Below are 22,978 nucleotides of genomic sequence, written 5' to 3'. Positions count from 1 at the left end.
ACTGACAGAGCTGAGTTGGGGAATGTAACAGCTTCATCCCAGTTGTGCCCCTCTCATTCGTTTCCTGTTAATGTGTCCAGAACCCAGCAGTCCTGAGGGTCTCCATCTGACAGACTCTGCACTTGCTACATCTCTTCAGACAGAAACAACCTGCTGCCTGCTCAAGCACTCCAGGCAGCCTGAGATCTAAAAGCAAAGAGGGAGAGCACAGAAAAAGGGACAGAGGGGGAAAAAAAAGATTTTCTGAGCAAATGCAAGTCAGCAGAAAATACTGTTGAAATTGCTGTTTAAGCATTTTGCTTGGAATTTCCATATGTTTTTCAGTGTCCCCTGAAAATGTACAGAAACTCCCAGATTCCAGTGTTAGCCCAAACACATCGAGGCACTGAGTTTAGGAAGGGAAAAACACTAGACATCATCTAGAGTTTGGTGTGCTTACACAGTTCATGTTGTTTAAAGTTCAGGAAATTATTATTGCAAGAAAAGCAGTACTTGTGACACACTGAACATACGCAGGCACCTTATTTTCACCTTTCTGCTGGTAGCACAAATAGCTGTGGTGGCACTTAAAATATTTATGATTTGCACCTGGTGCTGTGTCTGCAGATTCATACTGTGCTGTTTGCATACCTGTGTGTAAGTGTGTGTATGCGTGTGTTAGCGTGTTTGAGAGGAAGGGGACTGTGTCTGTTTTGTAGATTTTGTGCTAATTTTGATAGAAATATTGAGATTTTCTGAAACTGGTTATAAGTCTGATTATTTTGTTGACATCCTGTGGAAAAGATTCAGGATTTGTCTGTTGATTGTACTCGTAAAATATTTTGAGTTCTTTCTTTTTTTTTGCGCAGCATTGAGACTAGGCCAGACTCGGGCTAACCAGTCTAGAATCAGTGATTCCTAAAATAAATAAGATCCACCACTAAAGGCATCAAAAAGAAAAAAAGGGTGCAATAAAAGTTTTTGGCAGATACAGACTAACCTTTAAGGGGTCACAATGGCTGTTTTCCTGAATTATGCTGTTAGATTTCTATTAGAAGTATCTGGTACTCTCCAGCAGGCAGACTTCCCATTCATGCCTTGCATTGTTTTTACTTCCCCATTCAGTCTGACTTCATCCAGACTGGTCATAAAAACCCTTTAATGTGAAATAGCTGCAAAAAGAAAATAATGAATGTTCAGGTGAGTTTTAGGGCCTCAGTCAATGGGATAAGAAATTAATATCCGACACGTGCATACAAGCACATATGCACACTTTGAGTCTTTGAACACTGCAGTCCACTGGCGAGGGGATGATGTCATCCTGTCTGCTGCAAAACCAGCAGAGGAGGCAAGCGAAGGTGGGGGGGGGATAGACGGGTAAGGAGCAGGGGGTAGAGGAGGGAAAGAAAGCAACAGGAAAGAAAAGCTGAGATAGGGGCAGGGCGAGTAGGGGAGCTCAGGGTAGAGGATTTTCTGTGATGAGTGATGATAGGGGAATAATTTTACTTGGTAATTTTGAGCTTCATTATAACGAGCCTTGCACTGTCTCAGCCCGAGGACAGCTGCATGCACACTGCATGACACCGTGCGTTGATACTGCTAATGTTAACCGTGGAGCTTCTGAACAGGTTATTGTCTGCGTCGTTTGCTTCAAGCAGTATGATTAATGTGTCTGCTCATTTCTGCGCAGCCCAGGAGTCGTAAGCTCGTCCATTCTCTTTGGGAATAATCGTGGAGGGATTCATTCATCTAACTCGTAACACGATCCAGCAGAGTGCAACACGAGAAAAACCACACAGCAGCTTTTAGACTGCATTTGTTTTCTCTGCTCTGTGTATGAGCTCTGTACCTGCTTGTCTCTGAGTTTGGCAGATGGGTGCGGTTACCCTGCATCTTTATCTTAGCACACCACACACTCACTTCTTGACGCAAGCAGATAGTTAGAGAAACATACAGACACATGTGAGCCTGCAGGACTAGGAAAGCCTCACCTTAAAGAGAAGCAATGGGGTGGGTGGCAGATGGGTTGGACAACTGTAGAGGGGCCTCAGCCGGGGTCACTATGGTGTTACCATTTGCTGTGAGACCATGTATATTGTGTTGGGTGTGTGTTTGCATCAGCTGTATTTGCCTTTACTTTGATGAGAGTGTCTCTGTGTGTCACCATGGTCTGCAAACCTCGCATGCAACAGAAACCTCACATGCACTCTGTTACATTATGTAAATTTTGTGCCGTCTGATATTTATATTTAGCTGTTGCATAGACATGCGCAAGTTTAACTAAATGAGATATGGGCAATTATTAAACGTACAACCTCTATTTGAATTACATTAATGAAATGAATAAAGGGAGGTATGCACGTGTGTTTAGAGTGTGGTGATCAGAACTCCAGTGACAGGTGTTTGTATGTGGAGGTCAGTCTGATCGCAGCTGTGTAGAGGGAGGGGTTTGTGGGTTGTTATCTTCTTCAAAGTGAAAGAGGATGAGAAAGTCTTGGAGTAACTCAGCAGGAAGATGGTGAACCAAGTTAACTTAGGATCTGTGAGTATTAAAGCTGTCACGTATAACTAATGATTTATTCCTAATTATTAGTGTATTATGTTTATTTTTATTGCTTTTTGATGTCATTTTGATATTTTTTCAGTAAATATAACTGCCATGAATTAAGATCTAGATATGATATCATGTATTTATAAGTCAGTTTGCTTTCTGGTACATCCATGATTTGTTTTCTTTTATTGTGGGACTATCTAACTGGCACGTTCCCTTTTAAAACACACATGTATATGAGAAGTTGTACTGCAACTCCAGAGCAAATGGCTCTGGAGGAGTGGGTGTACTCAGAAGCCCAGTGTTTAATACTTCACGCTCAGGGTGCTGCTTGCTGCACGAGGTTCATCTGATAAGTGGAAACTTTGCCACTGAGTAGATTCAATCTCTGATACTCGGGACTGTTGTTTTGCTGCCACAGTCAGCTGGAAGCAGCTTTTCCTTTAAAGGTTTTCTGTTTCCCTTCCATTGTCGTTTCTCCTCTTTTTTCTTTTTTGTTTTAAAGTGACCTCTCTCTTTGCGCAGCGCTGTGCCATTGGTGTCATGCTGAGGGTGTGTGGTGTCATTTGTTGCTATGCCTCTACTTCAGGCATGTGGATCCTTTCTCTTTTATACCCCGGCCTGCTCTCTCTCTGTCAAAAGAGGACCAACAACCCTGTCACTACAATAGTCAACACAGCATAAAGCACTGAGGAAACCATCTTTTGTAGTGCGCAGCAGCATTTGGTGTTTTTCTTTTGGAACAAAAAACGAGGGATTTGTACAGTCAATAACTTTATTATTTGTGCTTATGCAAATGCATACAGTGAACAGCTGTTTATTCTTCCTGACCAGCATGTTGAGATGTCCATTCAGATGGGAAGAGGATGTAAGGAAGGGATAGCCAAGAGAGGAGATTATGTAAATGAAATAAAAAGGTGTGGGGCTTTGCTGCAGTCGACTTTCTCCCTGTGGTTCTCCCTCGGTCACTCATGCTCCTGCTTCTGTTCCTCTCCCTTGCTTCCCCCCCGTGCCACATGAGTGATCCTGTTTCAGCGGCACCCCTGCCTGGCTTCCTGCCTGGAAGAGGCATGAAGCCCTCAGACACAGAAAAAAACAACACAGACAAAAACAGAGAACATGCCATGTGCCGGCCTGTGAGCCAGAGCTCACCAAAGCCTCACACACTCTCTGTCCTTTCTCCTTTTACCTTTGTCTCTTTCATTCACACACACACACACACACACACACACACACACACACACACACACACACACACACACACACACACACACACACACACACACACACACACACTCCCAACAGAGAGCCAACAATCTGCTGGCATCACAAATACACCACAGACTACTGGTGTCATCACACTTGCCTTATCACCTGAGTGAAAGAAAGACTTGTGGCCAATATTTTCTAATACATTTGCCTACATGCCCAACAAACCCTCTAACACACCCATATGTGTAGATTCACGATGTAGATTTTCAAACTGCACTGTCCAAAATACCCAAGGGAGGAGTGAAATGAGAGGAAAACTGATGGACGACTGCCATCACGCTATCGCTCTCAGTCCTTATAAAGCATTTTTCCCAAAAATAACCAAACACTGTCTCTCTCTCTCTCCATTTTCCCTCTCTTGTCCTCTACTTTTATGCGTCTCTCACTTTCTCTTGTACCCCTTTATCCCCCTCTTTCCTCCTCTCTCCCTGTTTCTGTTGCAGGCAGATGCTGGCAACAGTTTTCTCCGAGCAGCCCGTTCTGGCAACCTGGACAAGGCCTTGGAACACATCAAAAATGGCATTGATATAAATACAGCCAATCAGGTGAGAGAACTCATTCACCAGATTAAATATCTAGACTGGCGTGCATATCTAACTACCTGCCAGTCACTTTTATTCAGACTGCACGTGGTTTTCTTGGTTCTTAATTCACGTTATGTAATTTTGCTTATCAGCAAACCTGGTCTTTAAACATATTGTGCTGTAGTGCACAAAAGTAGAAACCGAACTTTATTTATTACTTTTCATTTGCCCACAGTCAAATCCTGCCAGGGTTTTAGTCTCCTGGCTCACTATCTGCTTTCTAACTCATTAAATTAAATTTTTAGGATATTGGTGGACTGCTCACTATAAAAAAGTGTGAATGGATGGTGTAGTAGCAGTGTCTCCAAAAATGAAATAAAATTAGGTATTTTTGTAGCTCTGCACTGAGTAGTACCTGCAGTACTTTTAAGTTTCTCCTATAGGTTACAGTGGGATAGATACAACGAGTAGGTGGCGCCATTTAAAATAAAATCCCTAACCCAATTATGTTCTCCTCAGATTTTCTCTGTGTTACCAATGTTTACTGCATATGTGTGTTGTGTTCAGTGTGCATGAAGTCTCTAAACTGACTACTAAATTTGTGTGCCATCCAGTGCACTGTATGTGTACGCTCGGTTAGACTGTTAATCAGTGGCTGAAGGTGACAGGTCGGGTTTTAAAGGGTCTCCAGAGGAGGTAATAAATGGGGCAGGGGCTTTTCCTTCGCCCCATTTCCATCCTCCTTTATGCTGACAGCGTCCAGGAAGAGATAGTGTTAGTGGGCTAGGAGTGAGGCCCGCAGGCTACAGAAACTTGGCCAAAACCTGTATGTGCGCACGAGAGAATACTATGGCTCATTAATCTAACTTAGTCATGGTTTCCCTTCCATTCGCTTACTGTATGGTGCCCTCAGCACTTTCTAATTATTTGGCGGTAATGCTCCTGTCAGGATTTCTGTGAGCCCTATTCACCATCACCGCAACAGACCCCACATAATGACAGGTTTATTTGTATAAAATGGCACTGTCCCGACCATTACTGGAAAACGGCTCTACAATGACAAAGGGATACACCCCACTGATTAAAAATGTGACTATGTACATGCAGAAAAACTACGATACCTTGGTAGATGTGTTTTCCTGAATGACACACTTTCATTTCATTGTGTTGTAGATACTCAACATGAAGTTGCTTTGTCTTTTTACTGTTTGGCATCAAATGTTTTTGACCTACAGAGATAATCTACAGCATTCGTGTTTCACTTACAGTTACGGTCCCTAAATGTGGAATTTATTCATGACATATTGGAATAACTGGTGTCTGCTTTGTGTCTTATTTTAAACCGTTTTACATAGTTTTTTGGATAAAAACCAAGCAAACCTAGTCTTTTACTTCACATGGCTTACACCAATAGCTTCGACCAAATGTAAGCTATTATTATTATTATGTGTATTGCCATTGCTGTCATTGCTGGAACACGCACAGAGCGACAGGCTATCTGGCAAAAGCTGTAGATTGTCCCTTAAACCTCAGTGGTTGTGTGACAGTTTGAGTCAGTATGGTGGGAGTTTGGCCAGGTGGAGGCTTAACTGTTCCTTCTTTGTGTGGATACCTCTGCCATGGCTCACTCGCCAGCACGCTGCCTCACTCCAGCCCCTCCCTCACTATATTTTCTTCCCTCCCTGTCCCTCTCAGTCTAACTGATCCTCCACTGCCATCTCTCTTTGCCTGTTTATCTACTGTTTTCTAACTCGGCTCCTTTTTGTCTTGATTTTTATTTTTACCTTTTTTACCTACCTCCCCCCTTTTCTTCCCTCCTTTGTCTGCAGTAGAGTGATGGTGTGCTGTGGTCTCTCCACTCAGAGGAATAATATCAGTGGTGTGGGAAAGGTCCAACCTCACATGTCCTGTGCGGCTGAAGGAAGGCTGTGTGAGGTCAGACCTATCCCACACGGCTCGTATTCTTCCCGGCCACGAGACCAGCGGCCTGCCATCTCCCTCCCGTCACCCTCCTCCTTTCATGATCATTAATCAAATGAAAGATTTTTCATCTTGATTTTCATCCCTGTAGACAGTGTTTTTGCTAATGGCCACTCTGATTCTGAGAGTACCGCATGCATGGTGTCCAGTGTAAGTATGTGCATGCTATGGTTTGTGAGTGATTCAGTCACTGTGATAACAGTGTCAGTTGGCATGGTCTTCAAGTGTTTGTGTGTATATATATATACTGTCTGTTTGGTTTATTTTTTTCCATTAGAGGAAACTGCTCTTAGTGTGTGTAGGACCCTTCAGTGTGAGGTCTACTCTTCTCTCCCTTTCATTCAGAATGGGCTCAATGGGCTTCATCTGGCCTCAAAAGAAGGCCACGTCAAAATGGTGCTGGAGCTACTCCATAATGGGATCGTACTGGAAACCACCACGAAGGTAAAAATAAGTGTTGCAACCTTAACCCCTCAAAAATCACTTGTGGGGAAAAAAGAAAAAAATCATAGATGCTTTAATATCAGATACATTTCTCGGAAACATGCCTAATGTTTTGAGACAAGAAGACTCTTCCTTGAGTCATTTGCTGCTGTGAGGTTGGTGATGAACCAGCTAGGACTGCAGGAACATGCTGCCCCTGTCAAAAAATGTTTTAATGTCTGAGCTTTTATAGTCGTAATGAGCACAAGCTGACATCCATGCGTTTGTGTTATTCCTGCATCATCATCATAACGTTGGCCCAGGATCAACACTGCAACCCAACCAACCAATAACGCTGTCTGATTAGTTTAGTTAGCATTAGCCAAGAAGTTAGCTAATGCTATGAAATACTATCACGAGCAAACCAAACTTAGTAACCAAAATTTGGTAAACAGCAAACCTGACTTGATAATACTTCTTTTTATGTTGTACAACGTAATAAAGATAACACTTGAAATGCTTACCATTTGTTCTGGAAGAGAATTTTATAAAAAAAATTAAAGAAATGTTTTTCTTCGCTTTTTTTTTTTAACACACTGCGAAGCTATGACATCACAACAGCGTGACTGGTCAGTTGCAATGCTGATGCAACATTATTGTGATGATGCAGGAACAACACCAATACAGATAACTTAACACCTTGTAATGCTGCCAGTTCTCAAAAAAACAATAAAACACTTTGCACTTTGAATTCACCTGTAATATTTCATGTAAATGTTTGCTTGTGTTCTCATGTTTCTGTGTTTTACCAGAAAGGGAACACGGCCCTGCACATCGCAGCCCTGGCAGGGCAGGAGCAGGTGGTCCAAGAGCTGGTTAACTATGGGGCCAATGTCAACGCTCAGTCGCAGGTGAGACAGAGCTGCCTTTCAAAGCAGTCGTCACTGAATCCACAGAGGCTTCTCTTCAGGCTAACTATTGTGAAACCACTGTAGTAACTATTGCAATTCCATCTGTTAACATGTGTCTCTGTTCCAATATTTCTGTGTGTTGCTGTTCCCTCTCTGTCTACATCTCTGTGTGTGCATCTGTGACTGTCTCTCTGGTGCTGTGCTTGTGTGTCTGCTCTGCTGCTGTTGTGGGTGTGTGCGTGCCTGTTGTGTCTTTCTGAGACAGAAGGGTTTCACTCCACTCTACATGGCTGCACAAGAAAACCATCTAGAGGTTGTGAAGTTTCTTCTGGAGAATGGAGCCAATCAGAGCATTCCAACTGAGGTACCACTAAGCTGAGAGACATTTTTGAAGAGTTATCTCCCAAATTGCTCAGTCCTATCTCTGCTGATCCACACCCGCTGTGTTTTCATTCCGTTTTTGTTCTCATTAGCCTCTCTCCTTACATCGCTCTCATTTTCCTTCCATGAGTCAACCTCTCTTCTGGTTCTCTCCGGTGTGTTGCAGGATGGATTCACTCCTCTCGCCGTGGCTCTTCAGCAGGGGCATGAAAATGTTGTAGCCCTGCTCATCAACTATGGCACCAAAGGAAAGGTCCGCCTCCCTGCGCTGCACATTGCAGCACGTAACGATGATACACGCACAGCCGCAGTGCTTCTGCAGAACGACCCCAATCCTGATGTGCTAAGCAAGGTGTGTGTGTGTACAGAATGGAACAGGAATGTCTGTAATTGGTGTGTTTTAGCTGTTTGTTTCTTAAGTGCAAAGGGAATGAAAGTAGCATGGTGTTAACCTTATGTGTCCCTGCAGACTGGATTCACACCCCTCCACATTGCTGCGCACTATGAAAACTTGAACGTAGCTCAACTGCTGCTCAATAGAGGAGCCAATGTCAACTTCACCCCAAAGGTAGGGGAAAACTAATTGTCACTGAAGGTCAGTCACATGACTTGCTCTCTGTTCTTTTAGTTTTTTGTCTAAACTCATCTGTGTCTGTTCTACAGAACGGTATCACCCCTCTGCACATTGCATCCAGACGGGGTAACGTGATCATGGTCCGACTCCTCCTGGACAGAGGGGCTCAGATTGATGCCAAGACCAAGGTTTCCAAAGCTCTCATCTCAAAGCTTTAGTGTTTCCAAAGCTCTGACTGTATTGTCCTACTTAGATGGTTCATTAACTAAATCACTAACAATCACTCCCCTCTAGGATGAGCTGACTCCTCTGCACTGTGCAGCAAGAAATGGCCATGTTAGGATTATAGAAATCCTGCTGGACCATGGAGCCCCCATTAATGCAAAGACTAAGGTAAACCCCTACAGGCGTCAAGAAAATTCTTTAAGTCTCTTAAAGGTTTTATTTTTAACAGTAAGACGGGAAAGAATTCAAAAACCGTCATCTTTTCAACTGATTGTGAAAGACTCAATCCTTTGGCTTACTGTGGCATACTATCTAAATTGATGTATTTTGATGAGTGGGGTAATGGTTGTGGTCTTGCCTTTTATATTTGTAAATGAAATGTGAAGAGAGAGGACATGTGTGCCCAACATACCTGCTTTGGTTTGAGAAGCTGTTGCTTCAGCATGACTTACAGTGTTTCTGAATTTCACTCTTTCGTTTGGTCATAAGTACAAATCTGGGAGCTTTTTTTTTTAATTTTCTGTTTTTAATCTGAAAAATTTCTTCCTGCCATTGGAGATAATAAAGAATCAACATATTTATTTATCTATCTATTTATTTATTTTGCAGAATGGCCTGTCTCCAATCCACATGGCAGCGCAGGGCGACCACATGGACTGCGTCAAACAGCTTCTACAGTACAACGCAGAGATTGATGACATCACACTGGACCACCTCACCCCTCTGCATGTGGCGGCACACTGCGGTCACCACCGTATGGCCAAAGTATTGCTGGACAAAGGGGCCAAACCCAACTCTCGGGCTCTGGTTAGTGACAAACATACTCTAATAAGGCCAGATCAGCTTATTAAGTCATACGAGTCAAAGTTGCTCTTTACCTTGGTAGTAATGATAACTGTTTGCTTTCACAGAACGGCTTTACCCCTTTGCATATTGCTTGTAAAAAGAACCACATGCGTGTGATGGATCTCCTGCTCAAACACTCGGCGTCATTAGAGGCTGTGACTGAGGTAAGAACAGTTCAAATAGATAGATGTGAAGTTATATAGATGATTTAATAAATCCCCAAGATCATTTCTAATTCTTGTAATCCTGTGCTCCCTTTTTTATAGTCCGGCTTAACCCCTTTGCACGTAGCATCATTTATGGGTCATCTCAACATTGTGAAGATCCTGCTGCAGAAAGGTGCTTCTCCCAGTGCTTCTAATGTGGTGGGTACCTAACTGAAATTTCAAGTCCAACTCAAATAACCAATTCATATTCCTGAGAGCATTATTGATTTGACTCTTTGGTTTGTGTGTGAACAGAAAGTGGAAACACCTCTCCATATGGCATCCCGGGCAGGACACTATGAGGTGGCAGAGTTTTTATTGCAGAATGGAGCCCCAGTGGACGCCAAAGCCAAGGTAGAGATGTTACACACCGAAGCATAAACGTCCTGTAAATAAATGTGATACACGAATACCGGCAGATGAAGCTGACCGAGTTTTGCATCCACGTGCTAATTTCCCTCCTGTACAGGATGACCAGACACCCCTGCACTGTGCAGCTCGGATGGGCCACAAGGAGCTAGTGAAGCTTCTGCTGGAGCAAAAGGCCAACCCCAACTCCACCACCACAGCAGGACACACACCTCTGCATATCGCGGCCCGGGAAGGTCATGTGCAAACTGTACGGATCCTCCTGGACATGGAGGCTCAACAGACTAAGATGACCAAGGTAAAGACTTCCTGCTCAACCTTCTGCTGTGAAATTTTAAACTGTCTGCCCAAATGCTAAAAACCCCTACCTGATGTTTTATACACTTTCCTGTTGGTGCGTCTGCAGAAAGGCTTCACTCCACTCCATGTGGCCTCCAAGTATGGGAAGGTGGACGTAGCAGAGCTGCTTCTGGAAAGAGGAGCCAACCCAAATGCTGCCGGAAAAGTGAGGAAATCATAATGGGCTTGCGTGTTTGGAAGAAGAACTAAATAAATCCTTGTTTGAACTACCACAGTCTGATTAATGTTTGAATCCCTTTCTACAGAATGGTCTCACTCCGCTGCACGTTGCTGTACATCACAACAACCTGGATGTTGTTAACCTTCTTGTTAGCAAAGGAGGATCACCACACAGTGCAGCCAGGGTAAATCAAATTAAAAATACACGTATATAGACACAAGGTCAGGCAGATGGTTTAGTATTGTGTGTGAATTCATGTCATTCTAAAAGAAAACCACATCTGTTTTCTAGAATGGCTACACTGCCCTACATATAGCATCCAAGCAGAACCAGGTGGAGGTGGCCAACAGCCTGCTGCAGTATGGAGCATCAGCCAATGCTGAGTCACTACAGGGTGTCACACCTCTCCACCTGGCCTCACAGGAAGGAAGGCCTGACATGGTGTCCCTGCTCATCTCCAAACAGGCCAACGTCAACCTCGGCAACAAGGCAAAGACAGATAAAATTTAAAAAATGAAAGAAATGTTACTGTAAAATAAACTATAGTCTATGTTGTTTTTGCTGTTTTTGACCTTTGTCTTTTCACCCTGACAAACAGAGTGGGTTAACACCCCTCCACCTGGTGGCACAGGAAGGACACGTTGGGATCGCTGATATCTTGGTGAAGCAGGGCGCGTCAGTCTATGCCGCAACACGGGTAAGACCTTTTCATCACGCGGTGTTTTGTCTTTGAGCTGAAAGAGAAAATGTCTGAGTAGCTTTGATTTGTCTGGTTATATTTTGGTCCAATCGCTGTTTGTTAATTCCTAAAATAATTTTTTTTGTATCAATTTTTGAATCAATCTTCTTTTCTTGAAACACTTTAACCATTTCAAAAACATAGTATGCAGTTCTAAAACGTTTTTCATAAAACACTCAACCTCCATGTGGGATCATTACGATCCCGGTTACGACCTTCACTGTGTTTTCTCCACTTTCAGATGGGCTACACCCCACTCCATGTAGCTTGTCACTATGGCAACATCAAGATGGTGAAGTTCCTCCTGCAGCAACAGGCCAACGTGAACAGCAAAACAAGGGTGAGTGCCTCCCTCTGGCTCTGGACGAAAACTACAGCTAAAGCCGGATGGGAATGAGTCATAGAGCTTCAGTACAGTCTGTCAGTAACCACGGTTACAGTGTGTTAACACACAGCTCGTGATGGCTGGGTTTCCCCGCTGTTAGTGTAAAATGATTTAATAGGACATAGAGGAGTTTTTTGCTCATAAGGGAATAAATGTTTGAAAACATGGTTTGCTGTAATACATAGAGTAACTGTTTCAAGCTGGTGTGCGTTTATCCATATTCATATGAAGATGCTAGAGGAAAAAAGCAACTATAAGAAAAGGTGGGATGTACTGTAGGGCTGCAATGAACCGACTAATCAGCTTTTTCACATATGACATTCTTTGTTTTTTTTTCTCAGTTGGCTGCTCGTTGCAGTCTATTTTTGCTTAAAATGTTAAGCTTTTCCTTTATTTTTTAATATAATGTAGTGGGTATTTTTCTTTTACATCACTTACAGTAATGTCTCAGTCTCAGTAAACTCAGGCATCAAGGCTCATCACAAATTTAAGCAAACTGACAAAACATTCCTACAATATTTTCATTTTATTTTTATTAGTTTTGTATGTACGTATGTAAGTTTTATTTTATTTCCGTTTGGTTCATAAGTCTGTGTTTTTTCACATCTGGCTTAGTTTAGCTTTTGTTGACTACCGTGAACGTGGTCTTTAGAAATCTCACAGAAATTCTAGTGTTTACAGCGACTTTTACACTTTTGTGTATTTTTTCTCTCACAGCTTGGTTACACTCCTCTGCATCAGGCAGCCCAACAGGGACACACGGATATTGTGACACTGTTGCTGAAGCATGGCGCCCAGCCCAATGAGACCACTACAGTGAGTGCGATTATCTCTTCGTCATCCTCATTCGTAAAGTTTGGTGTTCATCGATGTCCCACTCTCTCTCTTTTAGCATGGCACGTCAGCTCTGGCTATCGCGAAGAGGTTAGGCTACATCTCGGTGATTGACGTCCTAAAACTTGTCACTGAGGAGACAGTTTCCATGGTGAGATGTTCAGAAAAGGGGTGGTGATAATCACATGGGAACATATTGTATGAAAAGTTGAACCTTCCCTTTTGCTGTTGTCGGTAACTGTTTTCTTTTCTCCATGCCCAAAAGACGACCACAGAGAAACATCGCATGAGTTTCCCAGAGACAGTGGATGAAATACTGGATGTGTCTGAGGATGAAGGTATTATCATTATCATTATTATCACTGAAATAAAACAGCAGGAACACTGTAACTGTTTGATGATGTAAACATTTTTCCCCTCACGACTCATTTTTTTGCCTTTTGCTCTTTTTTTTTTTTTTTTAGGAATTGCACAGCTAACATTAGGTATGAATGTCTGTTTCTTACGTGTGTGGCTCCATTTCAGACTCACGCCATCTTTGTGCCACTGCTTTTCTCTCTCTCCTTCGTTCCCCTCTGTGGTGGTGGCTCTGGTTTCTCACTGGCATGCACCCATAGCACCCATGTCTGTAACCTCGATATGTCCCAGTGCTAACACGCTCATTCTCTGACTCTCCAGGTGCCTTTGACATAAGCCCTTCATTGTTAATAATATTAAATCAAATATAAATCTTTAGTTAGGAAAACACAAAAAGAAACCTTCTTTGTGAGTTTTAATAACTTAGATTTTAGTGTCATATATACATATTTTTAATATTCATTTGAAACATGTGTGACTGTAACCGTATCGCCATGTGAATCTGCCTCTATGTATTGCATCGTTTATTACTGTCTTGTGTTTCTGTCATGTGACCTGTGTTTGCTGGCTGATTGGTTGTTGGGTTGGGGGCTTAGAGATTCTTAGAAATGCTCAAAGGTCTATTAGCATTAATAATATGTCACATGACCAGGTTCTAATAGGAGTTGCTTATGATTATCACACCACTGTTGCCCTCATGGTTAGAGTCACTTTCAGCTAATGGTTTGCTTTGCCAGCTTGTTGTATGTGTAATATACGGTATATAAGGCAAAAACAGAGTTTGATTTTCAAGCTTGTTACAATTGCTCAGTATTTGGTATTACCACCTTTATTCTTTGACACAGCCTGAACTCTCATAGGCAGCTCCCTTGTCATATCTCTAACTAGGACATTCAAAACTCTTATTTGGATGTTGGCTGCCTTTTTTTCACTTCTGTGTTTTAGATCATTGTCATGCTGAAAATCAGGTGTTTTCAGAGAGTACTGCATGGTGGATCAAAATTTGATAGTACTTTTCTGTTGACTAACACTACTACCTGAAATGCAGCCCCAAACCATGACAGAGCCTCCACCGTGTTTTACGGATGGATCCAGACACTCAGGATCATATCTCCTGTCTTCCGTACATACATAGAGCCCAAAAATTTCATCACTCCATACGACGTGTTGTTCAGGTGAACAGTAGATGAATCACCTGAAGGGTCAGATGCTCTCAGGTCTTGTGTCAGCTCTTTGCTGGATCTTTTCATGTCACTTAAGGACTTGACTTTCAGCTACTCTTCACTCCTATAGGTAGTTTTTTAGGCTTGTCCTCCACTTCTTCCACCCCACATCAGTGGCTTAAAAAATAGAATCAAATAAAGTTCCTACTCCTAACTACTGTTCAAGACCACTTTAGAAACTTGGAAGCAGAATATAAAGAAATGAGAGATAGCTTGAGACTTTTGCAGAATACTGTTAGCTACGGAGCTATTAAACAAAAAGACATTTACGCGCATGATTAAGCAGAGGACGTAGAATTATGAGTAAAAAGAAAAGCAGGATAAAAAAAATGCTATGGTTGTGTCGTGTCACAGATGAACCGTTGGTCAGGTCACAGCTATTTTCTGCTGCCCCCGTGTGGCCCAAAAAAAAATCACTTATGACAGGTTTAAGGTTTCTCAGGTTTAACGCCTGAAGTTTACAATACCGCTGACAATAATGTCATGGGATATCATGTCTTGATATTTTTAGGCCCCTGATAATTCAACCAACAGTTTGTCAGTGTGGCTCTAAATATAGAAAGTAGCTGAGTCGCCGTCTTAAAGACACATCTCACATCCGGATTGGTAAACTGATATTAGCAGACTGCTTCGCCTACTCAACACATGCATGGCACACAAGACAGAGGATACGCAGGACATGAGCTAACTTGTGAACCTGTGGGTAGCGCACTCATGGAGTCAAATGTGGTGTAATGATAACTACGACATCACTGTGGCTCTGGGACCTCATGCAGACACACAGGCTGCTGCAGTCACTAATTCACGCACACGGAGAAGATTTCCATTTGATGCTGATTAACACTTTAACATTATCGCCTGTTTTGGGGGGTAAGTAACTGAAGAGCACCTCAATTCACTTCTAGATATGTGCTTTGTTCTAAGGACAGCAGAGAGCAACTTGCACTGTTGGTGTTATACGTGGAGTGAAATTCTGTTGTTCTGCTTGTCTCTGTGTTTGTGTTCATCTCTTTTAGAGCAAATCGCCTCCAGCATCACTCTCTGAAGCAGCGGCTGTCTAAAATGTTAGAAATTAAATTATGCTGCTCCGTGCTCTGATGCACCCTCTGCTCATCAGTAACAGTGTTGTCTCTAGCTGGATTTTATGAACTTTTCCAAAGTCAAGAGCACATTTTTATCTTTTTATTCAGATGTAGTAAAGATCAGTTAATCTGAATCAGCTGCCCACAGTGTCCTGCTGTATTGTTGATGTCCTCAGATCGGCTCTCTGTAGCAGTGACTCCACCCATATTTCCCATATTATAGTATAAGATGGTTTATTATTATTGTCCTCACCAGCAATTTGATCAGCTATAGGAGCAGAAGTGTTCTGTTAGAGCAAGGATGTGAGACTCATTTTACATTGGAGGCCACATGCAGCCCGCTCTGATCTTTCGTGGGTCAGAGGAGTGAAGAAGTTTAACCACACCCTGAGATATTTTAATATAAGAATACATCTCAGTTTTTCCACATGATAACGAAATGCTGTTTGGGGCTTAAATTGTAAGGAAGCTCATTAGCTCATTGCGCAGTCTCTCTTATAATTATAAAAAAGTTTTTGTTAATTGACAGAATGTCAATTTTATTTTTAATTCCTACATTGAACCCACTGTAAAAATCACAATTCTTTATAGTAGGTAGTAAAAACAACTGAAACTTTCTTCCATTTAATTCAGGCCACTTCACTGTTTATTCCAGTAATACGTTTTTTTCTCCTTTCATCCTACGTCACATCTTTTGTCCAACAATTAGCCATAAACACAACCCCATCAAGGAATTATGTTGCTCATTTCCCCCTCTTTGCCTTGTCCCCATTCTTGTGACACCTTAAATTAACACCTTAAAACCCAGATGCTGAATCTTGTATCAGGCCCCTGAGCTTGAATATTAAAGGTATGAACAATCCAACTAGACTGTCAAAGGTATTCTCTCATCTGAAACACTGAAATGCTGACATCTCGTTCCCATTAGAGATCCCATTAGTCTCCGGTGTCGATGAGTGGGTGATGTCTTTCACTCAGCTTTTAATTCCAAAGCCAGAGGGGTGGCAATTTTGTTTAATAGAAGTCGAATTTACTGCTTACTGGTTTTTATTTGATAATAACAGCAGATTGTTGATTACTGCAGGCATTTTATAGCCTAACCCTTTATTATAAGTGAATATATGCTTGTAGTTTTAACAACCCGTTTTTAACAGTTTGTTGTCCATTTATTACGTCCATAGATGTTTTTTGGTTTCTGCATATCGTATTATTCTTGTACTGGTCAATTATTTATCTATTTGATAACAGTACTTTTACCCACATAGTGACCTCTCCTGAATATCACTTAAGTGCTCTCCCCAAACTGGTACAAAAAGGTTTTACTGATGGTCTCAATTCTTAACAGGCTGCTGTTGTCAGGCGATGCATTCAATCTCTTTGTCATGTCCTAAATCCAGGACTTGTACTTAATAATAAAAGATTATTTCTCCTCTCCGTTATTGTTGGGAGTAGCTTAAAGGATTCTGACATGGAAAACACTTCCTTCAACTTAGAGTTAGTTCTTGTCTTTCCCTCTATGATAACAAGGCATGGGAAGATCATCTCATACAATCAGTTCATGACTCTCAGTGATGATTTCAAAATTAGAGTTCACTTAACAAAACCTTTTTTTGCTTTTTAGTCAAAAACATATAAAAATGAATCAGGTCAGAATAATGGATGCCTTTTTTCCTATTCCGGAACAAATTTCCAAAAGCTTGATCCATTTCTCTGTTGCTACAGTTAGCAGTGTTTCTCCAAGTTAGAAAAGAGAAGATTCTCAGTGAAAGGCAACTTTTTTGGGTCCTTTAAAAAATTCCCACTCAAACCATGTTCTCACATCCCTTTGTGTTTAGTTTTTTCCACCAGTGTGTCATATATTTCATCTTTTTCACAATTTCCCTTAAATTCCAGTTTTGTGTGGAGAAAATGTTTCATCTACTCCTTTCTATTCAAAAAGTGGGAACAACTGTGCAGCTTTAATTCTACTATTGTATCCTGGATAAAAATATGTTTGTGTTTGTGCTGCTGACTCGCTATAATAAGGCCAGATCATTTTCACCGATGTTTCATTTCACCAGTCTAACCACCACATAGCAGAGCCATCAGCTGGGATATCATGTTGTCTAACACTTCTCACAGCTGGTTAACAACCCTGTTCTCTTCTTTCTCTCTTTCTCTGATGCTGTTTCACCAACCTGACCACGGTCTGTTCGCTCTCTTTGGCATGTTGTTCTCTGAAGGAGAGGAGCTCTTGGGGACAGAAGGGGCCAGGTACATGAAGATGGATGACATGAAAGACCATGATGACGATTTCCTCTCCCCCAAGAAATCACTGGAGTACGAGAGAGGGCTGGGCACAGCGTAAGGGGGGCTGGTCGGGGAAGCAGGGGAGAGAGCCAAGCTAGTAACCTTAAGCTAATAGGTGGATGGATCGTAGGGGTTGCACCATAGACACACACACATTAAACACCAGGATGAACACTTGGGAGGAGATGCAAAGAAATGTCTTAAATCTGACTTTTTTTTTTTCCTTTTTTCCTACAACAGAAATTATTCGCCAGCCATTCCACGGATCCCTCGTGTCTCTCCAGAGCCTGTTATCCTGAGAGAACATGAGATAGATCAGGTACTACAGAGCAGTATCACTGAGATACAGAAAACCTAAAATAGTAAATGCTTTTATTGCACTTTCATAAAATCATCAGATGACAAAATCGGAGCAGCAGAGAAAGCCAGACTCTTTAGTATTAGTCTACCTCTTTCTGCTCCTGCATAAAAAAGGGGAAAAAAACAGGGGGGGAAAGGTTTTATAGCTATTTTATGTGTTATACTGTTATTTACTCTTGAAAATGGCCCCATTCAAAGCCAACATAATTATTAAAATCAAGTATGAATCAACCTATAGTTGCATTGTACAGCTATATGAAAAAGCAAGTTTAAGGGTATACAACAAGAAAACCCTTACATATATTTTCCATAGGAATTAAGAGCATAAGTAGCAGCCAGGTGCTTTCAATTAAATGCACTTGATTAATTGATCATCAGTAAGTGTGAGCACCTCTATAAAAACATAGGTTTTGGCAGTTTTCTGGTCTAGCATTCAGGAGTAAAGTCATTAAACATAAATCTGGGAAGGGTTATGAGGCTATTTCCAAACAATTTGGAGTTGGTCATTCTGTGGAAAACATTCAACACACTCATCAGTCTTCCCAGGAATAGACGTCCCAGCAAATTCAACTCAAGGTCAAACTATCCACCTGTCATGCGGGCGGTGGAGCGGCGATGATTTGGGCTTGCTTTGTGGCCACCGGCCTTGGGCAACTTACAGTCATTGAAATCATCATCGATTCATGTGTATACCAACGTATTCTACAGTTAAATGTGAGGCCATCTGACCAACAGCTGAAGCTTGGCCCAAACTGGGTCATGCAACAAAACAATGATCCCAAGCACAGCAGCAAATCTACAACAGAAAAGAACAAAGTGCTGCAATGGCAGAGTCAAAGTTTCCTCTTTAAAAATTATTCCCACGCATAATTTTAAGAAGGCAGTGAATATTATTTAGTATAAGAAATGTAAGTGACTTTCAGAGTTATTATAAGACATATTTCATATACACGAAAAAATATGTTGTTTTAAAATGTGTAAACACACAGTTTTGATTTCTGGTTCATTTGTTTCAGCATTTCTGTAACATGACATAAAACCCTCCTTTTAGTCATTGCCAAAATGTCTTCTCAACATTCCCTGTAAAACTAGAATTTTAGTGACTATAAACACAGGTTTTCAGTACCCATCATATCGCTTCTCATACCTTTTTTTTTTTAATAAGTAATAAAAGTTTTTAGTTATTTAAATCATTTATTTGTTTGTCTGTTGTAGCAACACACTCCACTTCCACTGCCCAAAGAATACGACGAGGACTCACTGATTCCCAGCAGCCCTGCGACTGAGACGTCAGACAATGTCAGCCCAGTCGCCAGTCCCATACACACGGGGTCAGCACTGCAAGCATAAGAATCACTTCATCTCTGCTTACAATCTGATCGGAAAACTAACCGTCACAATCGCTGTCCGATAACAGGTTCCTGGTCAGTTTTATGGTGGATGCGCGTGGCGGTTCAATGCGAGGCAGCAGGCATAATGGTCTGCGTGTCATCATACCTCCGCGGACGTGTGCTGCACCCACCCGCATTACCTGCCGCCTGGTGAAGCCGCAGAAGCTGACCAGCCCCCCTCCACTGGTGGAGGGAGAGGGGCTGGCCAGCAGAATCATTTCCCTGGGTCCTGCAGGGATGCAGTTTCTGGGGTGAGGAAGCTTCTTTTTTTTCTTTTTTTTTAAAGTGTTTTATGTATTGTTAGAAAAGGGTTTCTCTACTCATGTGTAATTCTGTATGTGTGGCAGACCGGTGATTGTGGAGATCCCCCACTTTGCAGCTCTCAGTCGTGGTGACCGGGAGCTCGTAGTGCTGAGGAGTGAGAATGGCTCGGTCTGGAAAGAACACCGCAACCGTTACGGGGACGAGGTGCTAGAAACAATCCTCAACGGGATGGATGAGGGTAAGAGTTTAAAGGCTGATCTCAGGCTGACACTCAGTTAAGCCACAGCCTAGTGTCATTGTTAAACAAACGCAACCACTTCTTCTCCCTTCAGATTTAGAAAGCCAAGAAGAACTTGGGAAGAAGCGAATCCGCCGCATCATCTCTACCGACTTCCCCCTTTATTTTGCCGTTGTGTCACGAGTGCAACAAGAAAGTGACCTGATTGGCCCGGAAGGAGGCTCCCTGACAAGTAAACTAGTGCCGATGGTCCAGGCCACGTTTCCCGAGACAGCAGTCACCAAACGAGTCCGTCTGGGGCTGCAGGTGAGATGGAACGAAGTGGAGAAGGAAGGAGAGGAGAAACAGAATCGTTAATGCCTGTGTTGCATGTTGGATTTACTTTGATTGTGTAATGATGTATTCTTATGAGCATTTGTGCCAAGTTTCTTTGATTTACTTTACTGTTTTTGTCTGTTTGTCCATTTTTTCTTTTCTTTTTTTTTTTGGGAGGACCTTTTTGCCTTACATTTCACACATTGCATGCACTTGGCACCTTTGTATAACACTGGACTGATTTCAGTGACGTCTTTCTCGCTAATGTATTCTTGACCATATTCTCTGTACTTAGCATTTTACACACTAAATTAAGATATCTAAAAAATAAGCCCATATAAGTTTATATCTATTTTTGAGCCTTTTGAGTCTTTTAGTGTCTTTGCTGTCTAAACAAAAAAAATATAAATAATTATTAGCTCAACTTTAGCACCACATTCTGTAAAGCAGTAATTTTTTTAAGAGGACATATAAGACATAGGACTGCATGTCCCCAACACATCAAGGAGTCACATATCATGGCACTGGGCTGTTAACTGTAAGACTAAAATACATTCAGTAATGTGATTTTACTTTTAAAAATACAGTTAAACTGTACATTAATTCTCTAAAAACAACAATCCAGTCATCAGACATAAAACTATATTGATTTCATTCGAGTTTCTGCCTTCCTAATTCTTCGCCGTATGCATCTATTTGTTTCTCAGACGTGCATATTTGGGATTTCAAGGTTTCGTTTGCATGTGATTTTTATTTTGGTTGCTTAAACAATACCGACTGTTTTGCCATTTGTTTTGCTGCATGTTCTTTTGTTCCAGTTCAAGATTCTGATTGCATTAATTCCTCATTCAAAATCTTCTTTCCATACATAGATCGGCAGCTTAAGCAGCTTGTGTGACTCCAAATCATGTTTCAGTAAATCAAAATGAAAAGTGGACCTTCTACTACTGTTTTGATGAAATTGTTTTTCTTTTAGGCACACGAGTGAATTCAATCTGAGCTCGATAGGTTTTGCAAACTAACAACGCTGATAGTGAATGTAACTGAATATTAGTGAAATATAATGTTCAGTATTTTCTTACATGGCTATATTTTAGGAACATATCTGTTTAACTAAAATGCTGTTGTAGTAATTGCATCATCAATGGCCTTGTGAAAAGCCACAGTGCCTTTTTACTTGATATCTCTCCTGTATTAATGATTGTAAAAGCTTCTTGTTAACATACTTTGTTACATTTTACAATAAAAAATATACTTGTAAAGTCATGCAACCAGTTTGTGTTACTATTTGGTTTTCAGATGTATTGTTTCTGTGTTGAAGTAGTTTGTTCACTGCGGCCTTATTTCTCTTTCTCTCTCTTTCTCATCATCTTTAATTTTCCCCACTTGGTTGTCCTTTCTGTTATCCACTTCTGTTGTCTCATCATCCACCTACAATCAACTCATTACACATGGCATCCTGATCTTTTTTTAAAATCCTCCTTCATATTTATTTATTTTCATTTAATCTCCCTTTCATCAAAACCGTGCCCCCTGTTGCGTGCTCCCTTTTGCCATCATCGACTCCCAACCTCAGGCTCAGCCAGTTCCAGATGAGCTGGTTGCAAAGCTTCTCGGTAACCAAGCAAACTTTAGCCCCGTAGTCACGGTGGAGCCTCGGAGGCGCAAGTTTCACCGACCAATCGGCCTACGTATTCCCCTGCCTCCATCTTGGAGGGAGAGCCCTCGAGACTCTGGGGAGGGTGATACTACCAGTCTGCGTCTTCTCTGCTCTGTCATAGGTACTCCATGCCACAGCTGTCACGTGGGTGTTTGTGTCAATGTCAGCAGTTTACTTCCAAAGCAAAGAAAGATTTGTGTATGCAGCTGATAGTCAGGCTTGGTTAAAATACTTGGTTTAAAATGCTGCCATCACTAGACTTACTCTTTATGACTGCTGATCACTCGGTGTGCTCTCTCTCATTCTCTGTGACTCCCAGGTGGTACAGCCCCAGCTCAATGGGAGGACATTACTGGCACTACTAAGCTTATCTATGCTAGTGAATGTGCCAGTTTCACAACCAATGTTTCTGCACGGTAAGTTCAGATAGCAGCATGTGCAGTGAAATTATATTTGTCATCATAACACAGAAAAAAGAAAGATTATTCAAATTCTTTGCCATCTACAACCACTGCAGTAAGCAGCTTGGCTGTGATTATAAAGAGACAAAGAACAGATGCATGTGACTGAACGTGATCGTTTTCTCCCAGATTCTGGCTCGCAGACTGTCCTCGGACAGCCGAGGCTGTGTCCTTTGCCAACCTGCTGTACAGGGAGCTGTCGGCCGTACCTTACATGGCCAAGTTTGTGGTGTTTGCAAAAATGAATGAGCTACGCGAGGGCCGTTTGCGCTGCTACTGCATGACTGATGACAAGATGGATAAAACTCTGGAGCAGCATGAGAACTTCACAGAGGTGGCTCGCAGCAGGGACATAGAGGTCAGTTCAGAGACCTTCTTACACAGGACAATCGAGTTCTTGGGCCATGTTGTGCTTATTGGATTACTTCTTTGTACATGTGTTAATGCCTCTGTGATTACAGGTTATGGAAGGAATGCCACTTCACCTGGAGTGTTCAGGGAATCTTGTTCCGGTGAGGAAGGCCACCCAACAGCCTCGCTGCTTTAGCTTCCAGGCCTTCAGAGATAATCGACTTCCTGTCTCTGTTAAGGTGTTGCCTTTTGACTTGTCTTCAGTTTT

General features: G+C 41.9%; 1 protein-coding gene across 1 annotated transcript in view; it reads left to right on the top strand.

The window, feature by feature from the left end:
- ank1a (ankyrin 1, erythrocytic a) overlaps positions 1-22,978 on the top strand; it is an 85,840-nt gene that overhangs the window by 45,760 nt on the left and 17,102 nt on the right. The window contains exons 3-34 of the mRNA XM_085425548.1: positions 4,246-4,347; positions 6,652-6,750; positions 7,542-7,640; positions 7,906-8,004; positions 8,188-8,373; positions 8,491-8,589; positions 8,685-8,783; positions 8,890-8,988; positions 9,430-9,627; positions 9,732-9,830; positions 9,933-10,031; positions 10,128-10,226; positions 10,342-10,539; positions 10,648-10,746; positions 10,847-10,945; positions 11,053-11,250; positions 11,360-11,458; positions 11,742-11,840; positions 12,603-12,701; positions 12,778-12,870; positions 12,985-13,057; positions 13,184-13,204; positions 17,604-17,724; positions 17,911-17,989; positions 19,246-19,361; positions 19,448-19,672; positions 19,769-19,923; positions 20,018-20,229; positions 21,815-22,019; positions 22,218-22,314; positions 22,489-22,717; positions 22,821-22,949. Of these exons, the coding sequence (XP_085281674.1) occupies positions 4,246-4,347; positions 6,652-6,750; positions 7,542-7,640; positions 7,906-8,004; positions 8,188-8,373; positions 8,491-8,589; positions 8,685-8,783; positions 8,890-8,988; positions 9,430-9,627; positions 9,732-9,830; positions 9,933-10,031; positions 10,128-10,226; positions 10,342-10,539; positions 10,648-10,746; positions 10,847-10,945; positions 11,053-11,250; positions 11,360-11,458; positions 11,742-11,840; positions 12,603-12,701; positions 12,778-12,870; positions 12,985-13,057; positions 13,184-13,204; positions 17,604-17,724; positions 17,911-17,989; positions 19,246-19,361; positions 19,448-19,672; positions 19,769-19,923; positions 20,018-20,229; positions 21,815-22,019; positions 22,218-22,314; positions 22,489-22,717; positions 22,821-22,949 (4,023 nt within the window). The remainder of the gene's footprint in view (positions 1-4,245; positions 4,348-6,651; positions 6,751-7,541; positions 7,641-7,905; positions 8,005-8,187; positions 8,374-8,490; positions 8,590-8,684; positions 8,784-8,889; positions 8,989-9,429; positions 9,628-9,731; positions 9,831-9,932; positions 10,032-10,127; positions 10,227-10,341; positions 10,540-10,647; positions 10,747-10,846; positions 10,946-11,052; positions 11,251-11,359; positions 11,459-11,741; positions 11,841-12,602; positions 12,702-12,777; positions 12,871-12,984; positions 13,058-13,183; positions 13,205-17,603; positions 17,725-17,910; positions 17,990-19,245; positions 19,362-19,447; positions 19,673-19,768; positions 19,924-20,017; positions 20,230-21,814; positions 22,020-22,217; positions 22,315-22,488; positions 22,718-22,820; positions 22,950-22,978) is intronic.

The sequence above is a fragment of the Rhamphochromis longiceps genome, linkage group LG12 (genome assembly GCF_057381845.1).
Source record: "Rhamphochromis longiceps isolate RC_006_pf linkage group LG12, R_longiceps_female_GT1.1, whole genome shotgun sequence".
Taxonomy (NCBI): domain Eukaryota; kingdom Metazoa; phylum Chordata; class Actinopteri; order Cichliformes; family Cichlidae; genus Rhamphochromis; species Rhamphochromis longiceps.
The sequence above is the reverse complement of the archived record's forward strand: the minus strand, read 5'-3'. Positions and strand labels throughout refer to the sequence as shown.